At 39.1% G+C, this 23069-nt stretch overlaps 1 protein-coding gene across 1 annotated transcript in view; it reads right to left on the bottom strand.

The window, feature by feature from the left end:
• The window catches only part of LOC145998863 (uncharacterized), a 30371-nt gene extending 18741 nt beyond the window's left edge, over positions 1-11630 (bottom strand). Inside the window, exons 1-3 of the mRNA XM_083135542.1 lie at positions 11594-11630; positions 8409-8766; positions 6981-7133 (exon numbers count right to left, since the gene is read on the bottom strand). Coding sequence (XP_082991668.1) covers positions 6981-7133; positions 8409-8760 — 505 coding nt within the window. The 5' untranslated portion in view covers positions 8761-8766; positions 11594-11630. The remainder of the gene's footprint in view (positions 1-6980; positions 7134-8408; positions 8767-11593) is intronic.
• Between the last annotated feature and the right edge of the window lie 11439 nt (positions 11631-23069).

A 23069-nucleotide genomic window follows, 5' to 3' on the forward strand; every position in this document is an offset into this window, starting at 1 on the left:
ATAGAGAAACAGGAAAAAATATATTATCCCAGAAAGAGGAAAGGTTAAACAGGAAGATTGAGATTAACAGAGAAAGAAAGAAAAGTTAAACAGGAAGAATGATAAAGGGAGACAGAGTAACAGGAGAAGGGGATTAAGTGAGAAGGAAAAGAGAAAGGGAAAGAAAAAGAAAGAGAAAGTAACACGAGAAAGAGATTAACAGACGAAGAAAGAGAAGAGTTGGGGATTAGTATGTGCATCCAATTTCCCCGGCAAATGGTGTACAGTCATGGAAAAAAGTTCTTCCCCATAAGGCTTTAATAGGAGCAAGTAATGCAGGAGGGTAGGCAACACATATTGCACCCTTCGATGATCGGGTGATTTTGCCTGTCTTAACACCGAGAAATGTGTTCCACGCGAAGGTCAACATGACAGGAAAGCAAAGAGGGTCACGTGACTATTGGTTACGTGGAGTGTTGTGCTTCTCCACGTCCCCAGTTCTTGATCCACATTGCAGAAAAAGTAGAGCTGCATGCAATATATGAAAATAGGTTGTCTTCAACTACACGCTTAATTATGATTTTCCCAATTGTAAATCTATCAGACGTGTCTCCCGATTTAGTCGGGACAGTCTTTTACTTTGAATTCCTGTTTGTCATAGGCGTAACTTGACGGGAGCAGAAAGGGCATTTGTAACCCCCCCCCCCAAATCAGGTTTCTTAAAGCTGCTAAAACAGGAATTAAATACTATGATTTGACGCGTCCAAAAAAAGTATTATATTGAAAGATTGTTCCCAAATACGTAGATAGCAATTTAATACTTTGAAAGTGTCTCAGATTTGTTTATTATGTCACATCTTAGTGTGGCACAGGTCTACTACAAAAGTGGAATTTCGTAACAGAAATATGAACCCACTCCTTCTATTTCGTAGTTGATTTCATCTTGAAACTGAAATTAAGAATATTAGTTAACAATGTCATTGGTAAACAATAAAAAAATGTGTTAGACCCAATTCTTTAATACCTTATCATAATCTTTATCGCAAGTTTAAATTTTGTTGTAAGTCCACTTTATGCAAAAAAAAAAAAAAAAAGGTAAAGTTCTCACCTGTGCTTAGCGCTACGCCATGAAGTCGTATAGGGGGTGTGGGGGTAACGCCCCACACTTTCTTGATTCGTTCGTGAGTGGGGGTGATGTGATCAGCATCACGCCGCCCCACACTTTCTTGATTCGTTCGTGAGTGTGGATGATGTGATCAGCATCACGCCCCTGACCGCCTTTACCCCCAGGGTTTCCCCCAGGTACCCATGTCATTCGACGCTGGGTGGGCGCCGGGGTCGCTTCCAACGTTAGAAAAGTTCCCGGGCTTGAACCGGCCGGGGATCGAACCCGGGGCCTATAGCATGGTAGTCAGACGCGTTACCGACTGAGTCACCGGCACAGATAGACTAATCTGAAATGCATACAGTTTAAAGTGGGATCCGAACCACTATGTGCGATCACCTGGTATCGTACCCGAGACCCCTTGATTACAAGGCCTTACCACTACGCCATCAGTGAGGCGCACACAATCTTTGTATTTCGACCTTTTTTAACCTATCATATAAGAGGTTGTTTAACGTTGCTATGCCTCTATGGATTATATTTAGCCAATATTCGAGCACATAGCGTCAGGTTTCATAGAATATAAGCTTCTCTTCCATGTTTATGGTTTCCTGTCTGCAGTAGAAAAACTGGCAGGTTCCCATTGCTTTTCTTTCAATAGTCTTCCAATGGTTGCATATCATATCACTCAAATTTGATTCATTCGTTGCGAACACAATCCCCGATGGCGGAGTGGGATCGTGGGCGCCTTGTAATTAAGGGATCCCGGGTTCGATACTCGGTGGAGGAACATAGTGGTTCGGATCCCCCTTTAAACTGTAGGTCCATTCACGATTAGCCTAACAGGACATAAAGTGGACTTAAGACACCAAATCAAGCAACTAACACAATCCCGTTATTGTCCAGATTATCGAATCCAGAACCTTCGTCGCGAATAACATAAGCAGGAAGACAACGTGAAATAACCGAACAGAAACAGAACCTAAACCTACATCGGATAGATTGGATTAAGTCGACGATACAGCACGGGTTCTGAAATGAAAAAGAATACGAAAGTTGAAGGACCTCTATACGCACCCACTTTTCCTCCACTCAATGGGGAAGATATCCTTCTAGCTGAGAAGCCTTTACGTAGGAGTGCCCTGAGGGAACTTCAAGGCCACGACGATAAAGTGTTCTACGTGCAATGACGGGACCAAAACATACGTCAGATAGCTGTGTTCCTCCTTATTTCGTACGCCATTGATAACTGGAACACGTGACCTCGTCTTTGGTAGAGCAGAAGCCTGCTTGCTTGCCACCACCCTTTAGTTCAGTGACCTTCGCCCGTAGTCAGCAAGAGTGAATGACTCACCAGATACTTGTTGTCTGTGAGGCTACACAAGAATAGATATTTCGTTAGTGGCTGTAAGTATTGTTTCATCTGCAGTTATATCAGTTAACATTTCAATAGTTTCCTAATGGTTACGTTAGTGATAAACATGTAAATTAGTTCTCGAGAGTGAACGTTTTATCTATTTGAACGGGGGATATTTATACAGCCTGCATGTATTATTTTTTCCTGAAACAAGAAGAAATTCGAAGACGCAAAAAGAGTTGTATAAGAGTAGTTAACAAAAGGAAAAAGAAGAAGAAAACGAAAATGTAAATGCTGAAATAAATTATGGTAGAGATCGAGTGAATAACATTTTGTCATGGGGCCTCCTCGATGGCATAGTGATAACGTCGTCGCCTTGTAATCAGTGGATCCCGGGTTTGATACACGGTGGATGCACATAGTGGTTAGTATCCCACTTTAAACTGAAGGTCGAGTCCAGATTAGCATATCTGTGCACCAAACCAAAACTAAGAAAGAAATTGTCACAGTGTAAGAAAATTTCATGTTCAACCAGATACGAAACAAAAGGGAATAATATATTGCAGGTTGGAGTTCACATCTGTAGCATCTAACCAGCACAATTATGAATCGCAACATATCGTATCAGATCCATTTTTATTATACATGTATGATAATATAAGGGAAGTAGAGGAAAGAGAAAACCAAGCGAAACACGGACGCCTTCTCCAGAATTTCAAATCTCGTTACGTAAGGTTCTGGGTTGGAGTCCCGAACAGGCATGACTTTCTTGTTCTTGCCCTTTTATCTGCTTCATTTCATCATAATTCATCGTTATGGTTTACCTGCAGGGAAAGAATAATGACAATAATTGCCAATACAAAGCCAATGACAAACAGAACAACTCGATTACGGAGGTGCCAAGAAGAAACGAGACTTGGCAGTTTCTCCGTCTCTCGGTTTCTCGAATTGAAAATTGCTCTCCCGTTCTCGGTCTCGATTAGTTAAATATAGAAATCGAAAATGTATGTGAATGAATATACATGTATTTTATATATTCCGGTTTTGTAGGAGATTTCGTGAGAGATGAAGTAAGTACTCTTCCATCGTATTTATTTTTATAATTTTTATTCCCTGTTCGATGATCGCGACGATAAGGACGAGTGACCATTACATGAAATTGATGACGAAATAGTCAAACACCCCCGACAAGGACGGTACTCAAACACGGGAACTTTGGCGACGATATCGAATGTCAATCACTTAATGAGCTTGACCACCGAGCCTGCTTAATGTTGTTTCTGTCAGGTAATTCGTAATAACTATAATTTGCTTCATAATTTATCTTATTGTTGTGATTAACCTGAATTCAAAGAATTAGTTGAAAGGCAAAAATGCAAGATTGAATGTCTCTGATGTTATTTCGTGCCGAATAATATGACGTGGTATTATGATATGAATTTATTAATAATATAATATGCCTATTCATTCCATTGATTGATCCCAATTGAGCACACAAAATATGCTATAATGTCCACTCCATGGAGGAGTGGTTAGCACAGCGCGCTACGATGCCATGGGTCCCTGGTTAGAATCTCGACTTGGGCGTGGGTGTCCTTGGTAAGTGTCCCTTCATCAATTTCATCACAGCATCACTCATCTTCATCGTCGCTATTTGCCAAAAGTGAAAGAATAGCAAATCTAAATAACAAACATCCAATCAAATCGAACATCTCTACCGATTTAATTCTATACGGTACCGAATTCCCACTTTATTACTGCATCTTAAGTCATTTTACAGCATCTCAATTGTTTTCCGATTCGAAAACATTTGGAATGTTGTTTTGTGCAGTTGATTGTGCATTGTTTCGTTGTTTGGATTGTTTAATTAACGTCGCATTAATTAGTTTTAGACCAATCGTGACGGGGGAAGCAAGAGCACAAAGGAAGCGAAAAAGACAAGGAAGAGACCACGGCTTTCTTTAAAGATAGCATCCCGTGAATACAACTCAAGTGACTGCAGAATATTATGAATAAAATTTATTTAGCTTTTTCCTTTTATTTCTATTTCAGTTATTTTACTTCGCTTTTCTTCTACCACTCGCGTTACTCGTGTCGGTGAGGAAGAATTATAAACTCGTGAAATGGACGATGGTACAAAAATATATATGCCTCTCCCACGGTTCGAAACTGTCAGTACAAAATATTGTCTTATTTTTAAAATTTACGGGCAAATATGGTTTGTCACGTAGCAATTTTCGCTTATCTCTTTCTCAAGGCGTTCCATTGCCTCTCTGATGTCGTAGTGGTAACGTCTTCGCCATGTAATGAAAGCCTTCCGAATTCAATACCAAATAGAGAGGATTTGGTTCGGATCCCATTTTAATCTGTAGGTCCAGTGCATGAACTGGACTTAAACAATTAACATGTGGCATGTGGTCTGTGATGAGAACCATCATTTCAGCGAACCTTCTTGACAATGACTCTAATATCACTTGAAAGAATAGTATTTCCTTACGAGTAGCTCTTGTCAAGAAACCAGTTCCTGAAATTTTCTTCTGGAGGCATCGTAGCACCCAGCTGTTTGTTGTGGCTGGGGCACGAGTCATGTGACTCATGCTATCAAAGCTCAATCCTTCCCGAGAACTCAGAATCACCAGGCAAACTTAAGCGAATATTTTGTTATTTGGGTTGCGTAAACAACAGGCTTTAAGACGTTACGAAATTCTACGTCCCGTGGCCCAGGTATTTTTTCTAAGACTGTACTTCCAGAAGCTACATGGACACGCGTCCGTGTGGCACTCTACGACGGTGGCCGAACTTGCATTCAAGTTTAAATCACTCATCACCGTGGTGTTATGTAACAGGCATAACAGCAGGATTTAGGTGTACCACTTTTATTGCTGGTGACTGTACATGTAATGTGGCCGTGGACAAATGCGAACTTGAAATATTGAACACCAGGAAAACTGATTTATTTTGTCGTTGCTCAGCATAGCTAAAGATGGGAGGCTAATAGTTATTCACGATAAATGGGCAAATTTCATGGCAAGAGACGAGAAATTATTTAAAAATAAAATGCAAAGTCATGTGTCACTTTATAGTAATGTTAGAAGAAGGAAATAGAGACTAAAATATAGATTCATTTGAAGCTGCAGAAAATTACCTAAGGTAAGTTAAGAAATGATATGATGTTTTAAATGCAATATACGGTGACAAATTGTGTTCATTAGCGCACATCGATGCCCATAATGTTCAAATTCCGTCGTCTGTAAATATTGTAAGAATGTTTTATCCCCTTTAAAGCAAATCGATATTTTCTCATAAAATTAGTAGTAACAAAATGAACTAGAAATTACTTAAATTTCAGGAAATCAATCTCCTTTCCACAAAAATTTGATGGGAAACGGATCAAAAACTAAGCGTTTGTACTTTCATTAATAAACTATGGAAGGTTTGGGAACAATTTAGAGTCTGTGGTTATTTTAAATGGGCAGTCATCATCTTGAATTTAGTCAAGGATTCAATAATTTTGGCCTCGTTATGGACTAATATTGAGTTATGGAGTATAGTTATTGAACGATGTATATATACAGGGTGTCTCATAAGTAATAGCCCAAACTGACACAGGTGAAAGTACACGATAATAGAAGCAAAAAAGTCTCAGTAAACATGGGTCTGCAAACGAGCCGTTTCCGACATAATCACGAATGTGTGATTACAAGCCGCCACTGACTTCATTGTTTGTAAACGTCGTCCTAGTTGGTAAAATGCTAATAATACAGTAAGTAAAGTCATTGGGTATCTCATTGCTAGACTGTCAGTGGCGTGCCCAAGGGGGGTTGGTGGGGGTTATAACCCCCCTTTTGGTCCAGTATAAAAAAAAAGAACGCCAAAGGCAGGAAAATATGGCAAAATGAGAACTGACTGCTTAAAAATGTACACATAACCCCCCCATTTCGAAAACCTTGGGCACGCCACTGTAGACTGTGCACTGATTGTATCCATCCTGTTTGAATCCAACGCCACCTCTAGCAAATGTTCTGTTTTGTAAACGAAGAGCAAACCTCTGAACGCGCAAGGAGTAAAGCACTCGGTGTTTACAAAATGCAATCAGTGACGGCTTCTAACCACACATTCGCACACATTATTAGTATTTTACCAACTAGGACGACATTTAGAAACAATGAAGTCAGTGACGACTTGTAATCACTCGCAATATTCTCGAAAACTGCTCGTTTACTGAGACTTTTTTTTGCTTCTATTATCGTGTACTTTCACCTGTGTCAGTTTGCGCTATTACTTTTGAGACACCCTGTATATGTTAGGGCTGAGCCGATACCACGTTGAACAGATACCGATACGGATACTCTTACCGATTTCCACCGATACTTCAAAATTGCAATAATTAAGATTTGTTCAAAATGTATCAATGTTGGTGTGTAAATATTCTTCTCCGATTAGGTATATGCATCAATTTACCAAGAAATTTGCTTTAGAATATTCAAGGATTACATCAGAATGTTAAAAAAGATCACAATGTAAGAATTGGATACTTACAGACACAACATACGCCGAAACCATTGGCGCATGGGCCGTTGGCAACCCCTCCTCTGTTAGTGCATTCCGACGCCGTGAGGCAAGTACCGTTGTCGCCGGATGAAGCTGGACATCCTTGGTTTTCGAAGCGGACGATTGTGAACAAGGACAAGACTGTAACATAAAGAATTGAAGGTAAAAACTTGAAAGGAACGCATGATGTGGGCTGAAAATTAATTAATTAAATACTTTTTCACCTTGATGTGGAGTAACAAATAAATAAGAGGAGGTCGTCATTACTTCTTATTGTTCTTGTATAAAATCTCTTCAACGTCATTTTTTTAAACATTCAAACCTGATATTCACAGATTTTTCACTCTATTTTTTTGGGGGGGGGTGCTGATTCAATGGCGTATTTGGGGGCAGGGGATATGCAAATTTGTATGTATTACCAGTCAGTAAACTAAGCATTGGCTTGACATGATGGAATAAGTTCCGTAGTCAAGGAATTTTGGTTTCCAAATAGCAGATTATATCTTACAAGAATCTTATATGAAACCGAGATTTTCTGGCACTGTCTCCCGTTCCCAATCTGATCTCTACAGGTCTCGAAGGGTTGGGGACTCCTTCTCGTCTCTATTTTGAAAAGGCCCCCTGTGTCTGCTCGTAGCAATATTATTGTCATTCAATAACGTCACCATCATCCGATCCGCAGTTAGAATGATATTTCGAGGGTTCATATTCCCCAAATAATATCTAACGTTCTGTTCCTGTCGAGCTGCTGTTTTGCTGAGAAGCTTTTGATTGGTTAGATGGCAGCGGTTTCAAATGTCAGTTACACTTGAATCTTGAATAATACATATTCAAAATGGCTAATACACTGGTGAACCGAACAGTAGATATTAATTAGGGAACCTTATTTTCTATCATATCCTCGTATTTTCGTAACAACTTTGGCTGTCCTGCACTTGCAGCTTCGGAACGAGTCATAGCTCCTGAAAGCACCAATCAACGAGTGAGCCGCTGACATCATCTCAACCTCTTGCTCATGCTCTACACTGTTGGTAGGCTCGCTAACTGATGTTCTGAAAATACTTGGGCTCAGACAACCTAAAATACTTCGAAGCAAAGGTAGACAAAAGTAAAAATAGATAATTCAGGAAATTTCAATTTTGAAATGTGATATTACAAAAAATTAAATTTATTAATTAATACGAGATGAGATTTTAAACTAATTAATCCTTGTGCCGTTGGCCTTCTTACAGAAAGCTCAGCCGGTAACAGCATTAATAATTATGCAACATATTCCAATATATAGCCGAATCTACCATATCGTTGCAGAATTTTACAATTCGGCAAGGAACAGTGCATGAAGTGAATTCCGTCCGAAAATATTCCACTCCTTAACTTGTTAACTTCATGAATATCGTACAAATTAATCGAACTTACATCGTCCGTCCCTCTGGAGGGTGCTGTTGTCTATGACCTTCCCGAAGCTGGATCCATTGAGGACTATCTCGTCAGGACTCTGCTGTTGGAAGTCCTGGTTGCCCTGCTTCTGCTGGTTGACGCTCTGCAGATATATGCGATGCTCTAGGTTGGCCGGTCTTCGGCGTCTGTTCACGAAAGAAACTGCGCCGTTGCCGAACTGCTGGCGCCTCCTACCGAAGGGCCTCTGGCGCCCTTTGCCGTCCCGGTTGTACTTGGGTCGTGGCTGGTGCTCATCTTGCTCGCCCTGTGCTTCAAGAGCCAGGAACAAAAGGAAACAGCAGCCGAGGAGGAAGGTCCATTTGCAAAACATCGTAATCTGGAAACAGAACAGTAATAGGTTCCTAGCACTTTTGTAGTAGTAATATTACAGCTCGAGAATTTTGTTTGAATGCTCACAAGGGTGGATGAGATACAGTGTGTCCGTAATCTAATACTGCTGATTCAAAGCCTTTCACTGCTATAATTATAGGGGACATCCACCAGAAGGAAGTGCGTTCGCGCAGACGCCATAGTTTCAGCACAACTTCCGGTTCGTAGGCCCACAACAAGTTAACATTGTGCAATATAGGAGAGAAGCGAAGGGGTGCGTGACAGTAGGATGTAAAATGTGATCAGGGCTTAATTTTCTTTCCCAGATATCCCTTCATTAATTTCCTCGAGATCTAGGGCGCTGGAATTATTGGTTTCGAGCTGCCAGGTTTAAAAATTGGAAGTCGACAAACAGCACTCCCCCTGGAGTAATCACTACGGGTGTGTGGAATCCTGAAAAGTTGGTACTGGTACCGTAGAATGGAATGTCCTCCGATACCGAATTCGGCAAATGATTTCTCATTTCGGGAACTCTGACAGTTGATAAAATCCAAATGATCCTGTTTAAAAATGGTTATTCTTGATATTTCTCGATATTTTGATGCCTGAAAGTTCTTGAAATTACCGTTTTTAATCCATAGATACGAAAACAATCACTAGAGGAGGAAATAGTGTGTAGAATTATAGATTCTTATAGTGTCAGGATATTTTTAATATTTTCAGTACAGAAAATTTCCCGATTTATTCGGAAAATTGCCATTCTTTTCGTCCGGAACGTCAGGATTTTAAAAAAAATTCTCGTCCTGATTTAAACATAACTGTAGGCATCCAAAGATGTACATTCTGTAAGCGTCTGTCTTTTTGTAGACTCCAGTACTTTCATTTAAAGATGTCTAAATATGACTAAATGCAACAGCGTGTAGTAAACGTGTGTCACTCTGGAGTAATCCCGTATTATATTTCTTAGTTGCTCATCTGGAAAACCCTCTAATTTGTCGGGACACCTCTTCTTCTCCTCGTCATTAAGTACTTTTGTGTGATACGTTTTACGTATTTGACACACAAAAAGAGGTGGGGGTGGGGGCCAGAAGCATACGCTTGAACTGCCCACCTATACGGTAACATTTAGACCGAACCAGAAGTTGCTGCGCTAACGTTCCACAATCGATTGTGCCATTCTAGCTTTTGTTTACTCGTGGATAGCCCCCATACACATGAAATTTCTCGAATACATTTGTCAGTTTTATGTGACTTTCCTTTGTTGGTTTGCAGGTCTCTACACTCTGGGACAGGCGCCTGTGATGTTGCCACAATTTTGTTCTCATCTCAGCTGGATTTGTTCGGTGCATTTCAACAATACGTACACTAAATACACATTCTGTTAAGATTTTACACACACATGAGATGCACTACGTACAAATTTAAGGGAAAATTGCAGGCTTGACAAGGATTCGAACCTGGGTTTCTGGCATATTGCGCCATTGATCAACAAATTGGTTTCGCCTGATTTTTCACTTCCGCTGTTCTACCTGTTGCTACCGCAAGGCGATCTAGTCTAGTTTCTGTATACTAGCTTATGATTTGTCACACGCAGGAGATGTAGCTCAATTGGTAGAGTTATGTCACAGAATACTTTGCCATTAATTATCGTCAATTCTTAATTTAACCAGTACAATACGGTGTTGAAGTGACATTCATTATTCCGAGCGAAGCATATGGCGACAGACCTACCATTGAGGCTCAACGGTGCTTCAAGCACTTTGGTTTGAAACCCACATATCTCCAACGAAAGATTACGGAGATTTCCTACGGGACCGGACTTTTAAATCAACTATATATATATATATATATATATACATACATACACACACATACAATGTACAAGTTTGGGGATTTTATATTAAAGAATTCATTAAATGTTCATTCACTTAAAATGTTTCAACTTCGCATTATTTGGTCCTTGTTCGAGTGCTTACTATTTTGACTTAAAGTTGTACTTTTAGCTTAAAGTGATCTTATACAAGCCTCTTAAGCTCTTCGAACATTCAAATAAATCAAAATAAAGCCATGTTAGCGACTGTAAACTGCAGAAAAAGGAGTAGACTTTCGATTAATAAAACTAATTACCTGAAGCTGTCCGCTCAATATCATCTGACGTTCTTTGTTCTCGAATGGGCAAAAATGGGAGTACCGCTTAGTAGATGTTGTTAGTAGTGCAGGGGAATGTATCAATGACAATAAATTAGGGGAACAAAAACCGTAATAGTTTTCTTTTATTTGACATACGTCTGAGAAATTTACAACGTATAGTTATAGGAATAAAAACAATTGAAACCCAACCGTAGGTGGCTGGACCGTGGTACTGATTACATCACCTCCACGAATGGACGAGTTTGTCGTTAGTATGTATGGGGCCCTACCTCACATCTACCTCATACGATTTCACAGCATGTTATAATGCACACCCATAATTTTCCATAAAGGAACCATTTATGGTCATTTCTTCTAAAGAATTACCTTCAACCCGCTAGATGTAAAATTTTGGATAAATCTCTGTTCTCACCTATTTAATGTTAATCTCGACATTAAGATGAATGGCTATGATCTGTAATGAAAGATCAATCACACCTTATCCCAGTTTTTCCAACGAATGACTTCACACAGTGCATTATACTAACCACTTCATCACAGAGGCGGGTTGCACGTAAAGGTTAACGCCGTCGGAATTGATCACAACTTTAAACTGGACGTCCAATCTCAATACACAGGGTTACCAACTGACTGAACGATAATATCGCCACCTAACGGAGAAAGAAAGAATGAAGCTAACTCACCGACACACGAGCACCAGTTCAACTTCCAAGAGATGCTGCGTGAAATCTGCACTTTCTCATCTCGGCATCCTTTATAACATTTTGTGCGTTGCTCGGATGGGCTTGTGGGTCACCCCTTCCCCTCCTCTTCACGACTTCACTGTCGCTTAAAAAGAAAAAGTGAAATAAAGGTTTTTGTCTTTTTTTATTAAAAAAATCTTTTGAAGAGAGCTGCGGGAGAGGGGTAGAAAGCCACAAAGGACGACGTAGGACACAATTAGTGGTTTGTTCTTTCAGCGCTGCCTAGTATGGCTCGTGTTTGTTATTCGAGGTTGACAATGGACCTACGCACGTGCAGGGCACTTGTGGTACTTGATCTAACTTTTTATTGTTATTTGCATTGACGCGAGAATTGTTTATTATTGAAACGGCTCGGGTATTCTTCCAAGGCTTCTAACCATATGATCTCCATGATGGTGGTGTGGTATCGTCACTGCCTATAATCAGGAGGTTCCGGGTTCGATCCTCGATGAAGAACACGGTGGTTCGGAATCCACTTTAAACTATAGATCCAGTACAGCGATTGGCCTTGCTGTGCGTAAAGTGGACTTGAAAATTCCAACTTGATATCATAGATATCAGCAGACTAATTTATTTGGTGCTGTCTTGAAGGGCGTTCTGGACAATGTTAGCCTAATTGTCGTAGCATCATGTTCCTTCCTCACAGGTGCTCTGTGCGCATGCCTATGCTTGATGTGACTGGTACAGAAATTGTTTCACTGAGAGTGAAGCGACCAAGAAAAAATTAAATGATTTATTGATAAACTAAGAACATTATTTATTTAATATGTCGCCATGACATCTAATATTTTCCCTTTTTTTATCTTTTTTACTCGTTTGGCAATCCACCCAACCCTTGCCTTGGCGCCCGTCCCCTCTTGTAGTTACTGCTCTGAACGTAGGGTACGTTGGAATGGCATCAAAATTTCTATTTGAGACTTGGCAAGGAAAAAGTATTGGAATTTTATTTCTCACATTCCACATATTTTTTTTAGTTTAACAATTTATTTTGATTCTTTAAAATTTTATTTTTACAATTAGATGTAATCGAATATTAATAATTATTTTAAGAGGAAAGAAGGTATCTCTTAAGAGTAAGGATATGGGGAAGAGATAAGTGATATTAGCTTGATGGTATTGGAGTATTTTCAAGTTCCGATATATTAAGGTGCACAACAGTGATAAAAATCTTAACTAGTAATTAATTACCAATAAACAAAGAATCAAGGCTTAATGGTGTCGAATTCGAAAGAGGTAAAGAAATACAATGTTCGCATCTGGTGCGGGAAAAAAGAGGGAGGAGTTGTTTAGTCCTTCAGCCACCTTGCCTATGCGATCGAACTTGTCCTGGGAGTTTTCCCTTTAAATTGGTTTGCTTGGAATGTGGTCGCAATTTTCCGCGGTCGCAACTGTCTGCGGTCGCAATTGTCATGAAACCTCCTCCCCCTCCCCATTCTTTCAAGCCCGTTGTTTACCAATGACTCTCCTGTTGACACAGTGTTGCTAATTTTGTTTTCTATCTTGTTTGAATCACCATATTTTCATTTTCATTTCATTTATTTATTTGTCCATCACAGGACCGAAGTCCTATTTATGCTGAACATAATATACACGAAGGTAATGTTAATAATATACACAAATGTTAACAGTGATGTTAATACATAAAATAATGTTAAAATTTATGATATTGTGACAACATCATATAAATACAGAAAAAAACTTATCTACAATCAAATCTAATAAAATATTAAGTTTTACAAAATTTTGCGTCAAATAACACTACATTAATCTAAAAATATGTCCAAATTATGCACTAAGAATAACTCATTAAACAATTCTTGAACTCTTACTATTGGCGAGTTTTTGTGTATGTTTAACCTTGAGAATGGCGTGTAGAAATGTGTTCTGTTCCTCACTGAAAAAGGTGTTACATGGAAATTTATTCTCTCTAACAGCTCAGACCATAGCTAATCTTGTCTTACTAATTTACGTAAAAACATTAGATCATTAAAATCTCTTCTGTCTTTCAAGGCATGGAGACCAAAATGGCTATATAAAGTTACATAGTTTCTGTTATGATATTCAATATTGCTTTTAAAACACAGCCATTTCACCATTTGCATTTGTACCTTTTCCACCGCGTCCTCCCAAGTCTATGCTGAGGATTCCAGATTGAACTGCAATATTCTAACCTCGGGCTAATTAGTGTGATGTAATAAATACTAGTTTAATAAATTGACATTTCGTAGTGTGAGAACCAGAGGGACGTAACTCCAATTTATCAAATATACAGGAGAGAGGAAATAATGTATTCTCAGGAATATACCACGTTCGACACTAGCGTCTCTGTTTCAAGGTTAGAGCCACAGATATGTTGATGGGTCCATAGCATGTCGAGGTGTGCGGGTGTCAGCCTTGCGTTGAGCTGGCTACTGAATGTGCATAGCGCAAAGCAACGGCTCGTAGCTCCCAGTGACAGTACCACTCATTTTCCACGCTCCCTTGGTCCGCACCGTCTCTCCCCAGTTAAGCATTTGCCTCGCCTCGTGCAGATTATCATTTCGGCAGTACAATACCTTTGGCTCTATTGTTTCCAACAATAACCGCGTGTCATATAATCCAAAAACTCTCTCCATTCGTTTTTTTTTTCTTTCTTTTCAATTCCAGTCTCACTTGGGTACTCTGACATTTCTAAGGTTTAAGTTCGAAAGGGTGTAACCGAAAAATAAGAGCTGTAGCCTCTGGTGCAAGCGGTGCTGGGCTCGATCACCGACGGGTGCCCCAAAAACAATATTATCCCAGTATCGTGATGACAATTGAGGAATTCCTTGAATAGAAAAAATAGCGTCTTCTGTGCATCCTTTCTCCTGCCTGTGGTCACCACTTCAGAAACCAGGACCCTTTGATTGTAAAGCAGTGGCGGTGATTAGGGGGACGAGGAGGGGCAGTTGCCCCCCTACTTTTCGCCACTTTTGCCATTGCACTATGCCAAACCTTATCTACAAATCGATATAAACTATCTTTGCGCCACTGCTTTGCTGTTGTAAAGTGATATAATTAGTAGATTCTTGGTAAATTAGCAGCTGTACTTTATTTGTATTAATAATGATTACTTTTTCTCTTCATAAATTTTTATCTTCTCGTATAATATCTAAGAAACTAAAAGTTAAAATATACAAAACAGTAATATTGCATGTATTATATGGTCCCTTACATAAAAGAGGAACAAAAATTAAGAGTATTTGAAAATAAAATCCTTAGGAAAGTATTTGGACCTAAAAGGGACGAGGAGACAGACAGGTGAGTGGAGAAGGTTATATAATTTAGAAATATATACACATCCAGATATTATTAGAATAATTAAATCAAGAAGACTTAGGTGGGCAGGCTATGTGGTACGAATGGGAGAGGAAAGAGGAGTTTACAGGATTCTTGTTGGGAAACCTGATGGTAAGAGACCTGTAGGAATACCAAGACGAAGATGGAGGGATAACATTGAGATGGACCTAAAGGAAATCGGTAAGGCTGGAAGAGATTGGATTGATCTTGCCCAGGATAGGGACAGATGGAAGGCCTGTGTTGCTGCAGCCATGAATCTTCGGGTTTAAGAAGGCTAGCGAGTTAGTTAGAAGTGGATGATCGATTGATTTGTAATTTAATTCGCTTTTCTGGCACCTTTGGCTAATCGCGAAGATGAGGATGAATGATGTAAGATGAGACGGATGAAATTACTATCACAAGCACACATAGACAAGACACTGGCTGGAAGTCCAAATGCCAGAGTCACGTTAGCCTTGATAACATTGAGAATTCATTTCATCAAGCGCAAAACTGTCACAAACATGGAAGTATTTAATGGACAATATTCTCGCAATGGGTCTATCAGTTAACACTATTGCCGTGTAACCAACAAGCATCGGATTCGATTTCCGAGGTCGACATATATTAAGTATGCAGTAAATCTAACCTCGATTAATGTATTTGTGCTAAACTTTTATTTATTCTTTTACTATCTCGGAAGGATTTCTCAAACAGTTTCTGTTCTCTGTAATATAATGCTATCAATTCTTTTTGCAATACGTAATCATTCCTTTTGGGAGCACGTACCCCCATGCCCGTCCAGCTAAATCCGCCAATGCGACACTCGCACCACAGCGGGAGAGGTGTTTGAAGGTACAGTGTCTCTCAAAAGTCTTAGGACAACGACATTTTAAACTAGGCAACCTAATTTACGCAAGGCGTTGGTGGGTTCCGTGTTGAGTTAGGCTCAATTTCAGGGTTGCCACATGCACAATAGATATTTATGAAATACGAGAAAGTAATAAAAACAAGTATTATTGTATAAAATTATATAAATATCACTATTATATCGCAAATGACAAAATTCTTTCTCAAAGAAAAAAGAATAGGTTTTCTAGTATTTCATCGCTGATGAGTCTACAGAAAGGAACAGAGGTGAGAGGAAATGAAAGGTGACAAAGGAGAGGAGAAAGAGAAAGCGAAAGGAGAAGAACAAAAGTAGAGGTGAGGAGAAGTAGTGAGAAGAAAGGAAAAAGATTCGAGGAGAGATGAGGAAAATGGAGCAAAGAAGAGGAGAGTGGGGAGTAGAGAGTAGAGTAAAAGAGAGAAATAGAGAAGAACACAAAAGAAGGGGAGGAGAGTGCAGTGGAGACGGAAATCGAAGACAGGAGGGGAGATAAGAGGAGTGGAGAGGAGTGGGATGTAAACAAGATGCGGGAAAAGTAGGGAAGACGATATGAGATAAAAGCAGAGCAGAAGGAGCTGAAAGAAGGAGAAGAGAAGAACAGAAGGAACCGGAAACAAGAGGAGAGAAGAGGTAGTTGCAGAAAATATCGTCTCAGCGTCAAGAATTGATGCATTGAGCAAATTATCGACATGAAACATTCAATAACATTTTGAAATGTATTTGGAGAATGTATTAGATCGGTGGGAAATGCCTTTTGGCTGAGTTCAGAGCAAGATGAAACCTTCCACGTAAGATCTTTGACTTTACCTGCGATTATATCACTAAAAACTTGAATGTAATTTTAATATTTATAAGAATTATCCAACTTTTCTCCACATCTCGGTTCGTTGAAATGTAGATTTTGTAATTTAATATTTCCCCTCCCTCCATCGTTAATTCCAAACTGAATCATTCCGTTTCACACGGCGTGCATAATGAACACAATTGGATATGTCTAAAACTTACGAAAATTTTCTACCAAGGGAGGGGTTTGAACCTACGATCATCAGGTTGGCAATCCTTAACGGTAACCACTACCCTACAAACTTTCCCTCCTGAAAGCAGTTACAAGGAGCTGAACAATGTGAAATGTAGATGCAACTCTCCTTCTACATGTAATGTGCAAAGAATACTTGTTTGTAACAATGCAAACGAAGGTACGCGTAGTACAAATCTGAGAAAACATTAATAAACAATTGCACATGATGAAAACGTTTTAGTCAATATTTGTGGAGGTATCTTTGCATTGAACTCGAGTGGGAAAATGGGTAAAATTAGTATGTCCTGAATTGCCACAAATATAAATAGTTATTTCATTAATATTTGTCGATGTCTTTGAAGCAGTGCACAATTATCGTTAATTCACGATCTTATACATGAAAATATTCCTTTGAACATGTGTGAATTCATTTTTCTTATATATATAAATTCCAGATGCAGAACAATGTAACCACTTTACTCTGCTATTACAAATAATGTCACCATGCTCTTCATTAATAAAAGGAGAATTAATAAAAAGGGAACACCTCCTAAGGAGAATCGAACCTGGGACCACTGGCAGCCCAATTGGATAATTCTTATAAATATTAAAATTACATTCATGTTTCTAGTGATATAATCGCAGGTAAAATCAAAGATCTTACGTGGAAGGTTTTATCTTGCTCTGAACTCAGCCAGAAGGCATTTCGCAACGATCTAACACATTCTCCAAATACATTTCAAAATGTTATTGAATGTTTCATGTCGATAATTTGATCAATGCATCAATTCCTGAGGCTGAGACGATATTTTCTGCAACTACCTCTTCTCTCCTCTTGTTTCCGGTCCCTTCTGTTCTTCTCTTCTCCTCCTTCTTCTTCTTTCTCCTCCTTCTGCTCTGCTTTTATTTCATATCGCCTTCCATACTTTTCTCGCATCTTGTCTCCATCCCACTCTTCTCCACTCGTCTGCTGTTTTCGATTTCCGACTTTCCTGCAATCTTCTCCTCTTCATTTTGTTCTTCTCTTTTTCTCTCTTACTCTACTGTCCACTCCTCTCTCCTCTCCAAACTCCTATTCTCTCATCTCGTTCTCCTCCTCGTATTTCATCTTCCTCCATTTTCCTCATCTCTCCTCGAATCTTTTTCCTTTCTCCTCATTACTTCTCCTATCCACTTCTGTCCTCTATTTTCTTCCTTCCTTTACTTTTCCTCTTTCCCTTTCTTTCTTCTCCTGTCTTTTGTCCCCTTCCGTTTCCTCTCTCTTCTTTTCTTTGTGTAGACTCATCAGCAATGAAGTACTAGGAAATCGATTTTTTTTTCTTTCAGAAAGTATTTCTCATTTGCAACAAATGTAATACTGATATTTGTTTCTAGATTTATACAATAATAGTTGCTTTTATTTCTTTCGCGTATTTCATAAATATCTATTTTGCATGTGGCAAACCTGAAATTGAGCCTAACTCTACGCGCAACCCACTAACGCCTTTTGTTAATTGGGTTGCCTAGTTTAAAATGTCGTTGTCCTAAAACTTTTAAGAGACAACTGTACAATCGCCCCAAAAAAGTCATATATACAATTAGCTTTCTTTTGCCACTTCATTAAGATTTATTCGTAACAATTAAGGATTTCAAAACTCATTTTGTATATTATCCACAGATGAAACAGAATCGTTATGTAAAAAATGACTGCACCATGTTGTAATGAAACATAAACTCCGTCCAGTTCGCTGCACTTTTAGACACTATGTGTAGTGCAGGTGTATTCCGGTGTCAGGCTGGTTCAACAAATGCCTGTCAGCTGCTTTGAACGTTCATTTCATTAGTTAGCACGCACCACGTGACCTTACACCACACATTACACCGCTCCGAAACGTAGTGCAAACGGTGCATACACGAAATACACTGCTTGACACCAAATCGACGAAGTAGACGAGTGGGTGTCGCACCAACTGACGAGCGAGTGCACAGAGAGTCGAACCAATTCAAACAAGGAGAATATAGAAAGGTACATTTGTTCTCGTGCAAAGTAAGTGTCCCATGCATGCACAGCATGTGACGAACTTATCCCCAGAGTGAAACGACTATGACACATTTATTTATACTATTATAATCATATGAGTAAAGAGATCTAAAGCCACACCGGTAGCAGAAGTACTGTCTCACCATCAAATTTTCCGAATTCGAGTCCCGCCTGGATATGAGTGCTGCTTTCTAAGAGCCCCATCATCAATTTCATCATTCTTCGTCGCGATGAGGCCAAAACGGAAGAAAAGCGAAGTAAAATATAAAAATACAAGTAAATACAAGAGACCGATTCAGAGATACTTGAGAAACAATATGTAATACGTGAGTGACCAATTTTAATTTTACCAGTATTTCGCATTTCTCTTTATAAAACACAGCCCGACGGACAGTTGAAGCCTAACAGAAGGTGACAGACAAGTGTCCACACCGTTTCCAAGGCTCGTAAGGAAACGGAGTGCGTTGATCAGGTCTACTTATTTTGCAAGGAAAAAAGAAATACTTCTTTCTTCTCAACGCAAAACCGTACAACAGGAAGAAAATGCCACAATGACCATAGCGGACGCGTTACAAAAAACACTATTGCATGCACTGTAAACATTACACATCTAGTGTGCTTCTTCTTGTAAAGAAGGGAAGTACAAGTCAGCACTTCCAGAAGAAAAAGTTCTCTCAAGGACAAAATTTGTTTGTGCAGAAAGTAAAATGTAGCAAAAAAAAATTGGCAATTTGTAGGCTTATAATCGTACATTATTATTATTAACATGAATCGCTTTAATGTTTTAGGTATTTCATATTATTTCTATTTCATTTGGGTTAATGTGAATAACGATGTCGGCAAGAGGAATTTATGTGTTGGAATCGTTTTTATTATTATTATTATTTTTTCATCTGATCATTTGGTAATGATACGCTGCAAAGTGACCTTTTGATTGCCTCGCTGGAGAATTTAAGTCGAATCCACTTCAGTATGGCTATGAACATTTTTGCTTTCCCTAGCTCGTTTTCTTTCTACCATATTTCTTTCCCTCTATATTTGTATATATATTTGTTTCCTCTCTCTTTCTATTCCTTCATATCTTTCTTTTCTACTCTTTTCCTTCTTTATCTGTTTCTTTATATTTCTATATTTAGTTTCTCTCTCTACTTTAACATCTTTCTCCTGCGATTTTATTCTTGACATTTCCTTCTTTCTTCCGCGGATACTCTCTATCTATCGGTCTTCCCATTATCCTCATTCTCTGTTTCTTTCACTCCCTCTTCATTTCTCTCTTTGTTTCTCCTTATCTCTCTGTGATTTCTCCTCTACAATGAATAATTCTGAAAATTTCTCGTGTCGGCTATTTTGGTGGATCAAAGAGTACATCACGGTGGACTTGAGCCCACAGTGGCAACATATGAGTTTGATTGAAGTGACGCGAGAAGCTGTGCTTGTACAAATGTAAGCAGCGGCATCTACGTAAAGCCAGGGCTGTAGTCGAGGGTACAGCGCCTTGAATAACGTAGTGTGGAAAACGACCCAAGAAACTGGTTCCCGCGACTGATGAGAACATAGATGGCAGTGCGATCAGAATCGGTGCTAATTTTCTTATGAAAGTAATGCGGCTTTGTTAGTTTTTGGAAAATATTGTGTAGATTTGTTTGTCTTGAAAGGCGGTACGTGAATTGATGGAAACATTTATATTTGTGGAGTGATTTGCAGTCACGAAATGGCATTAATTTGGAGAGAAAAGTAAAATAAAATGAATAAATAAATAGCATGCGTGCGTAACACAAGAAGAACATTGCAATGTGATTCCGGACGTCAGGTCTTGGACTCTGTATTAGAGTTTATTTTTCTATGTTATTAGAATATAAATAGTATCCTGAGACATGTTTCATACCGAGGCGACAAACCACAAGTGTCGCTTGAAAGCGAGCAGTCGGTAATCAATGCAGCCTTTCGAACCGTAGGGACACAAGCTCTGACTGCGCCGTTTCCTCAAGGAGATTTTAGACCAAAGCGACACGCGACAAACGATACGAGGATTTCACACCAAAGCGACACGGATCCTTCCGTCCAAGGCAACTTTCATACCGAAGTGACGCATGTTGCTTGGAAAGGAGCCAATCAAGAGCAACATTTCACATCGTAGCTGCATGACGGGAAGCACAGCCCAGCGTTCGGTTGGTGAAATCCTAAAGCGATAAGTGTCGCGTGCCGCTTGTCGCTTTGGTGTGCAATCTCACTAAAGCAAGACACTCATTGCATCGCGTATGCGCGAACAACAAACCACGGCAACATGTTGCAAGCTATTGAGGAAATGGCCCAGTTTGAGCGACGCAGAAGCGACAAAGCGACACGTGTGGCTTATCGTGTCGCCTAGATCTGTTGTTGTAATGTGCGCTTTATCGTGTCTCCTATCTGTTGTTCGCCAAGCAACGCTTGCTAATAGACTGAAGGCACCATGTCGCTTGTCACTTAGTTGGGAACTCCCCCTGTAGCGCGTCGCTTCGGTCTCAGCACCCTTCCTTTAAGGAGATTTCCGACCGAAGTAACAAGTAACACGCGAATACGCCATATGAACTGTTGAAAGTTTACTCATGTCGACGGCACTAAGAAAGTTTTTTTGGGGTTCCCCTTGTCGTTTCATGCAATCATCATTATCATCAACGCCGCGTTTAGTTTAAAGCGGAAGAAAAGAGACAGTAAATATCAAAAATACAAATGCTTCAGTGTGTATATCTTTAAAAGAAATGATGATGATGATAATATTAATGAACCTAATTCATACACAAAAATTTAGTTGCCAAGAGCATTCCACGCGTATTTTTTCTCCCGTATTATTAACGAAAGTATGACGATAACAGGACGTGGTCGACTGTCTAGAATGTTCGTTAATATCTTCGCGACCACTGTACCAAATATCATAGCAATTAACACATTCATAGAAATGCTTCATGTAAAAGAATCAGACGTTGCACCGAAAACTCCATTTACTTCCATTATAAGCAGAAGAATACCAAGCACCGGGTCCAACACCAGCGCCTCTAGCGGATCATTTTCGAGTGGAACCAACCAGAGAGCGCAGAACCGTGCCGTTTTCCACACTACGTTATTCAAGGCGCTGTATCGAGGGTATATACCGTATACCCTCTAGTTAACCTTACCTATTAGCGTATTTCTTCTGCTACATTGCATATACTTTGTATTTTCATTTCGTTTATATTTAATTATGTAATAGGCTATTACTCTAGTGCAGTGGTTCTCAAACTGTGGTACGCGTACCCCCAGGGGTACATGAACGACTTGAGGGGGGTACGCGATCAGCTCGGAAGACAAATGCTGAGAAAAACCACATTACAACATTTTTGCTGCAGGCGTGTAGAACAGACTTCATTGTTTTTTACTTACAGAATCAATGGAAAGTAAATTGTAAGCTTAAGTGTAACCCTACTTTAATAATAAATAATAATAATAATAGCTTTAACAGTCAACAGGGAAGTAAGGTTGATTTTGTCATTGACACTCTTATCTTTGTTTGATATGTTTTGAAATAAAATACTGTTCGAAATCTATAATAGACTAAATTTGGAGCCAAATCTCTGCTTGAAAGTTTCAAGTGCACAACCAGACATGATTAACTGTGTCAGGCTATGAAGGCACATCCTTCTCACTAGAAACTCTGAGGATTTACAATAAAAACTCCAAAATTGTGATTGACAGTTCGTTTACAAACGTATTTTTGTTCTTTACTTTTTCAACAACTCTGAAAAATATATGAAAATTAATGTTTTTTACATACTTCTCAACATGCATGTGTCTCACATTTTTATTCTTGTAACCGATCATAAAGATTGCAAACATGCGAACACCCAATTAAATAATAAACGTATGATTCTAATATTTATTTCTTTACCATCTTTACATACAGCCCGAATGCAATTTTGCTCAATTCCAGATACGCGCCTCCAACATATCAAAAACGCCCCACCAATCAGCCAGCAGCAAATATATATATATATATATATATATATATATATATATATATATATATATATATATATAAAATCCAATTCCCACTATTCGGATAAAACCTATGGTGTGGGTACAGTAGACCTTCAGTTGCGACTAAAGGGTACAATGAGGAAAAAGTTTGAGAACTACTGTTTTAGTGAGTTTATTACGGTCAAATACGTCTGATTTATTT

The sequence above is a fragment of the Lepisma saccharinum genome, chromosome 14 (assembly GCF_977018435.1).
Source record: "Lepisma saccharinum chromosome 14, izLepSacc3.1, whole genome shotgun sequence".
Taxonomy (NCBI): Eukaryota; Metazoa; Arthropoda; class Insecta; order Zygentoma; family Lepismatidae; genus Lepisma; species Lepisma saccharinum.